General features: G+C 59.1%; 1 protein-coding gene across 1 annotated transcript in view; it reads left to right on the top strand.

The window, feature by feature from the left end:
- CSPG5 (chondroitin sulfate proteoglycan 5) overlaps positions 1 to 3,938 on the top strand; it is a 5,226-nt gene extending 1,288 nt beyond the window's left edge. The window contains exons 3-4 of the mRNA XM_006770570.2: positions 2,352 to 2,427; positions 3,476 to 3,938. Of these exons, the coding sequence (XP_006770633.1) occupies positions 2,352 to 2,427; positions 3,476 to 3,634 (235 nt within the window). The 3' untranslated portion in view covers positions 3,635 to 3,938. The remainder of the gene's footprint in view (positions 1 to 2,351; positions 2,428 to 3,475) is intronic.
- The last annotated feature ends 1,725 nt before the right edge of the window (positions 3,939 to 5,663 follow it).

Below are 5,663 nucleotides of genomic sequence, written 5' to 3'. Positions count from 1 at the left end.
TGTGCGCTGAGGTGGGGTGTCTGCGCCCAGGATCACGAGCCGGGCCCTGGACTCCTCAGCCCCCACAGGGGATGCGGGGGCGGACCCCCCGCCAGGACAGCCAGCTGCGTGAGGATGCGGGGAGAGGGGCTGCTGGCTGCCTTGCGTGTGGAGAAGCCGAGTGTGACTGGCAGAGCCTCGCTCTAGGCCTCCCCCGAGCTGGCTGTGTTCTGTGCAGCAGGTGGCTCCTGCGCCAGGTCAGCTCTGTCAGCCCGGTCAGTTCTGTCAGCCGGTCAGCTCTGTCAGCCGGTCAGCTCTGTCAGCCGGTCAGCTCTGTCAGCCGGTCAGCTCTGTCAGCCGGTCAGCTCTGTCAGCCGGTCAGCTCTGTCAGCCGGTCAGCTCTGTCAGCCGGTCAGCTCTGTCAGCCGGTCAGCTCTGTCAGCCGGTCAGCTCTGTCAGCCGGTCAGCTCTGTCAGCCGGTCAGCTCTGTCAGCCGGTCAGCTCTGTCAGCCGGTCAGCTCTGTCAGCCGGTCAGCTCTGTCAGCCGGTCAGCTCTGTCAGCCGGTCAGCTCTGTCAGCCGGTCAGCTCTGTCAGCCGGTCAGCTCTGTCAGCCGGTCAGCTCTGTCAGCCGGTCAGCTCTGTCAGCCGGTCAGCTCTGTCAGCCGGTCAGCTCTGTCAGCCGGTCAGCTCTGTCAGCCGGTCAGCTCTGTCAGCCGGTCAGCTCTGTCAGCCGGTCAGCTCTGTCAGCCGGTCAGCTCTGTCAGCCGGTCAGCTCTGTCAGCCGGTCAGCTCTGTCAGCCGGTCAGCTCTGTCAGCCGGTCAGCTCTGTCAGCCGGTCAGCTCTGTCAGCCGGTCAGCTCTGTCAGCCGGTCAGCTCTGTCAGCCGGTCAGCTCTGTCAGCCGGTCAGCTCTGTCAGCCGGTCAGCTCTGTCAGCCGGTCAGCTCTGTCAGCCGGTCAGCTCTGTCAGCCGGTCAGCTCTGTCAGCCGGTCAGCTCTGTCAGCCGGTCAGCTCTGTCAGCCGGTCAGCTCTGTCAGCCGGTCAGCTCTGTCAGCCGGTCAGCTCTGTCAGCCGGTCAGCTCTGTCAGCCGGTCAGCTCTGTCAGCCGGTCAGCTCTGTCAGCCGGTCAGCTCTGTCAGCCGGTCAGCTCTGTCAGCCGGTCAGCTCTGTCAGCCGGTCAGCTCTGTCAGCCGGTCAGCTCTGTCAGCCGGTCAGCTCTGTCAGCCGGTCAGCTCTGTCAGCCGGTCAGCTCTGTCAGCCGGTCAGCTCTGTCAGCCGGTCAGCTCTGTCAGCCGGTCAGCTCTGTCAGCCGGTCAGCTCTGTCAGCCGGTCAGCTCTGTCAGCCGGTCAGCTCTGTCAGCCGGTCAGCTCTGTCAGCCGGTCAGCTCTGTCAGCCGGTCAGCTCTGTCAGCCGGTCAGCTCTGTCAGCCGGTCAGCTCTGTCAGCCGGTCAGCTCTGTCAGCCGGTCAGCTCTGTCAGCCGGTCAGCTCTGTCAGCCGGTCAGCTCTGTCAGCCGGTCAGCTCTGTCAGCCGGTCAGCTCTGTCAGCCGGTCAGCTCTGTCAGCCGGTCAGCTCTGTCAGCCGGTCAGTTCTGTCAGCCGGTCAGGTCTGTCAGCCCGGTCAGTTCTGTCAGCCCGGTTAGTTCGGTCATCCCGGTCAGCTCTGTCAGCCCGGTCAGCCCGGTCAGCTTGCACGCTGCCCCTGCCTACCCCGCTGGCCCCGGGCGTGCACTGCAGAGACTGCGCGGTGCGTTAATTCTGGGATACACGGGCGGTTTTGGGTGTTTTTCTTTTTCACATATTAACGTCTCCGAAGCTGGATTGTGTCTTACAATCACTGGCATCTTACAGCCACCGTTGGCCAGATGGCGTTACGATGTGGTGTAACTGCCTGGTCATAGCTGCTCATCTCGTTGTCAGTTCTTTATCTAACGTTGAATGAGCTACTTGGAGTCGGTAATGAAAACACTACAGGCTCCTGGTTTAAAAGGTAGAAGTTTATCCCTGGCCGGTGCGGCTCAATGGATAGAGCACCGGCCTGCGGACTGAAGGGTCCCGGGTTCGATTCCAGTCAAAGGCACATGCCCAGGGCTTGATCCCCAGTAGAGGGCATGCAGAAGGCAGGCGATCCATGATACTCTCATCATTGATGTTTCTATCTCTCTCTCCCTCTCCCTTCCTCTCTGAAACCAATAAAATATACTTAAAATAAATAAATAAACGGCAGAAGTGACCCTCAGTGGCACAGCCAATAGCGGCGTGTCTATTCCTGGCCACGGCGTTTGCTGAGATGCAGCGCTGGGCCCGTGGGCTCCTCAGAGTATGCCACGATCACGTCACTTACATGTTCCCTTCTCTCTTCTGTCCAAACAGCAAATTCCGGACGCCGTCTGAACTCCACAACGACAATTTCTCCCTTTCCACCATTGCCGAGGGCTCGCACCCAAACGTAAGGAAACCGGGCCGCCGCCCGCACCCCCTGCACCCCCTGCCCACTCCGGCTCCCCTGTAACCTTGTCCTCCAGGTGGCGCCTTCCTTGGGCCTCCCCTCCCCATGCACGCTCAGCCCGCTGGGCCTGCGTCCGTCTCGGTGCGGAGCCGCCACTCGGCCCCGGGACCCGCTGGGGTTGGGGCCGTGGGCATGGGAAGGGGGGCTTGATGGCGCCTCTCTCCCCGTCTCGCGGAGCCGTGGGGGTGCGGAGGGTTAGGGTGATGGTGCTTCGTCTTCCTGCTCTTTCTGTCGAGGAGGAAGCTGGGCCTTGATTGCTGGGGGATGCCTGGGGGTCACTGAAGCCAGAGGGGTTGCCCTTGGGGGGGCTGGGCAAACTGTGTTGACATTGTTTCGGGACCCTAAATGCCGGCAGACTTCTAGGCAGTGGTTAGGGCTGAGGTGGCCTGAACCCAGGGGGGACCATAGGTCCGGGTAAGCCCTGTCCTTAGGGGGTGGGCTCGTTAAAGACCAGCTGAAACCCAACCCAAGTCCCACCGACTTTTCTAAAGACCCGGCCCAGTGTGTGCTCTGGACCAGGCTGGCCAGTCAAACACCAGGTCCCATCAGAGACAGTGTCCCAAGCAAAGCAGGCCCTGGCCGGTGTGGCTCAGTGGACAGAGCATCAGCCTGCAGACTGAAGGGTCCCGGGTTCGACTCCGGTCAGGGGCACATGCCTGGGTTGCAGCTCAATCCCCAGTTGGGGGGCGTGCAGGAGGCCACAGTCCATGCCTCTCTCTCATCATCGGTGATTCCCTCCCTCCCTCTCATTTCCTCTCTGAAGCCAGTAAACATGTGTCTTTAAAAAGGAAGAAAGAAAGGTGTTTGGATCAAGTCCCCTCTGTGTCCGGCCGGGGTCTCTGAAGGTGACTTTCCCCAAAAGCAGCTGCTGGCCCGTCCCTGTGGCTCATCGTCTCACGCTTCCCTCACTCGCTCCAGCCGGTCATTTGGTCCCTCTCCCGCCCTTGGCCTCCATCCTGCCCCTCCCTCACCTCTGTCCCTCTTGCAGGACGACCCCAGCGCCCCCCACAAAATCCAGGAGGTCCTCAAGTCCTGCCTGAAAGAGGAGGAGCCCTTCAACATCCAGAACTCGCTGTCGCCCAAGCTCGAGGGCCGCGGGGACCCGGCGGAGCTGGAGGCGAACTGTCTTCAGAACAACTTGACCTGAGGGGCGAGGGGCGAGGCGAGGGGGCGGGGCGGGGGAGGGGCCAGGTCGCCCCTTTGTAGCTGTCGGTCCAGCTTTTCCTTTCTGTCTCATGGCATGCTTCGTGTGTGTTGCACGGGAGGGAGACACAGTCAGCCAGGAGCCGGGCAGCATCGCGTCCCTGGGTGGTTGTCTGTGCGTCTGTCCGTCCATCGCTTCTGCTGCTGTGGTTTCTAAGCCTCTGCTGTTATTCAACTGACTTTTTCTTTTTGTACTTGGATCCACCTTTTTTTGAAATACCAGTAAAAACAACAAAAGTTCTTGAAATAAAACTTTTTAAAAAGCCACCTTTCTAACGTCCTGTGTTCACTCCCTCCCCGTTCTTGTCCGTTTGAGTTGAAGTCTCATCTCCCGTGGGGGTGTCTGTAGACGGGCGACATCCCAGAGATGGCATGTGAGTCTGCTCGTGCTCACGCTCCCTCGACCAGCACCACAGACCTGGCGCCTTGAATGACGGAAGTCCAAGGTCAAGCAAGGTCAAGGTGCCGGCAGAGTTGGTTTCTGGTGAGGCCGCACCTTCCTGCTTGCAAATGGCCATCGCCTTGCTGTGTACTCATGTGGCATTTTCTCTGTGCATGAGAGAGAGGCAGACATAAAGACGGAGAGAGAGAGAAGGAGGCAGGAGAGAGAACAAGAGAGGGGGTGGAGAGAGAGTGAGGTCTGCATTCCTCCTCTGATAGGACCCCAGTCCTATTGGATTAGGTCCCACCCTGATGACCTCATTGAGCCCTGTAGGTCCTGTCTCCCATGCAGTCACACGTGATTAGGGCTTCAACACACGGCTTCTCAGAGAACAAACTCCGTCAGTCCTCTCTGTGGCACCGATTATCAAGACCACTCTGGGCCCTGCTCAGAGCATCGTCCTAAGATCGCAGGTTCGACCCCCAGTCAGGGCACATCCAAGAGTCAACCAATGAATGCATAAATAAGTGGAACAGCAGATCAATGTTTCTCTCTCTCTCCCTCTCCTGTCTCTCTCCCTCTCCTTCTCTCTCTAAAATCAAAGAAGGAAAGACCAAAAAAAATCACATAAAATAAAATCAAGGACGTAGCCTAATGGGCATGGTTTAGTGGTTGAACATTGACCTATGAACCAGGAGGTCACGGTTCGATTCCTGGTCAGGACACATGCCCTGGTTGTTGGCTGGATCCAGGAGGCAGCCAGCTGATCAATGATTCTCTCTCATCATTGATGTTTCTATCTCTCCCTCTCAATTCCTCTCTAAAATCAATAAAAATACTTAAAAAATAAAATGAGTGGAGGCGGGAGGCGGACTGCTCTTCCCGCTTTCTCACTGGTAGATATTTACTCAGCACGTGCGCAGCCAGCAGCCCTGAGGAGCCGGGCCCCTCACTGAGTGAGACCCAGGACCGTCGCGCTGCGTGGCAGGCTGTGAAGGGACGGCCCAGGGCCGAGGCCGTGCACACAGGGCTGAGCAGCATCAGGTGTGTTTTCTCAGACGCGACCTCCGGACGCCGGTGGGGCAGACAGGGGCTGGCAGAACGCGGGCTGTGGATGAGGATGGATTAGCGAGAGAAGTAGGAGTTCAGGCAGCCAAGTCCTGACCCTCGGGGGCTGGCAGAACGCGGCCCGTGTTCAGTCTGTGGTCATTCCAGTCGCTGGGATCCCGGCGGCGTGTTTCTGTTGTCAAATTCTGCGGGTTCTGCCCGATTTGTGTCCGCGGGCCTGATTACTTTAGATCTTGTGCTGGAAGGCAGCTATGCTCACCACTGTACCACCAACGCCAACTGGATCTTGTGCTGGACCTGGTGTTTGAAACGTGGCTTTTGCAGTGTTTTGAGGCCCAGGATAATTCCTGGGTTGGTTTGCTTCTGCCAGGTGCCCAGGGGCCCTAGAATCCTGGGGTCACGTCATTCCAGGCTCAAGGCCAGAGATTTCCGGGCCACAGGCCCATCTGCTTCTGGTTCGTCCTCACCTACGGCCCCATCCCTCAGGTCACGGTCCCAAACAGGCAGTGGGTCCTCACTGCCG

This window comes from Myotis davidii, unplaced genomic scaffold (assembly GCF_000327345.1).
Source record: "Myotis davidii unplaced genomic scaffold, ASM32734v1 scaffold663, whole genome shotgun sequence".
NCBI classification, from domain to species: domain Eukaryota; kingdom Metazoa; phylum Chordata; class Mammalia; order Chiroptera; family Vespertilionidae; genus Myotis; species Myotis davidii.
This window is presented reverse-complemented; position numbering and strand designations above follow the sequence as displayed.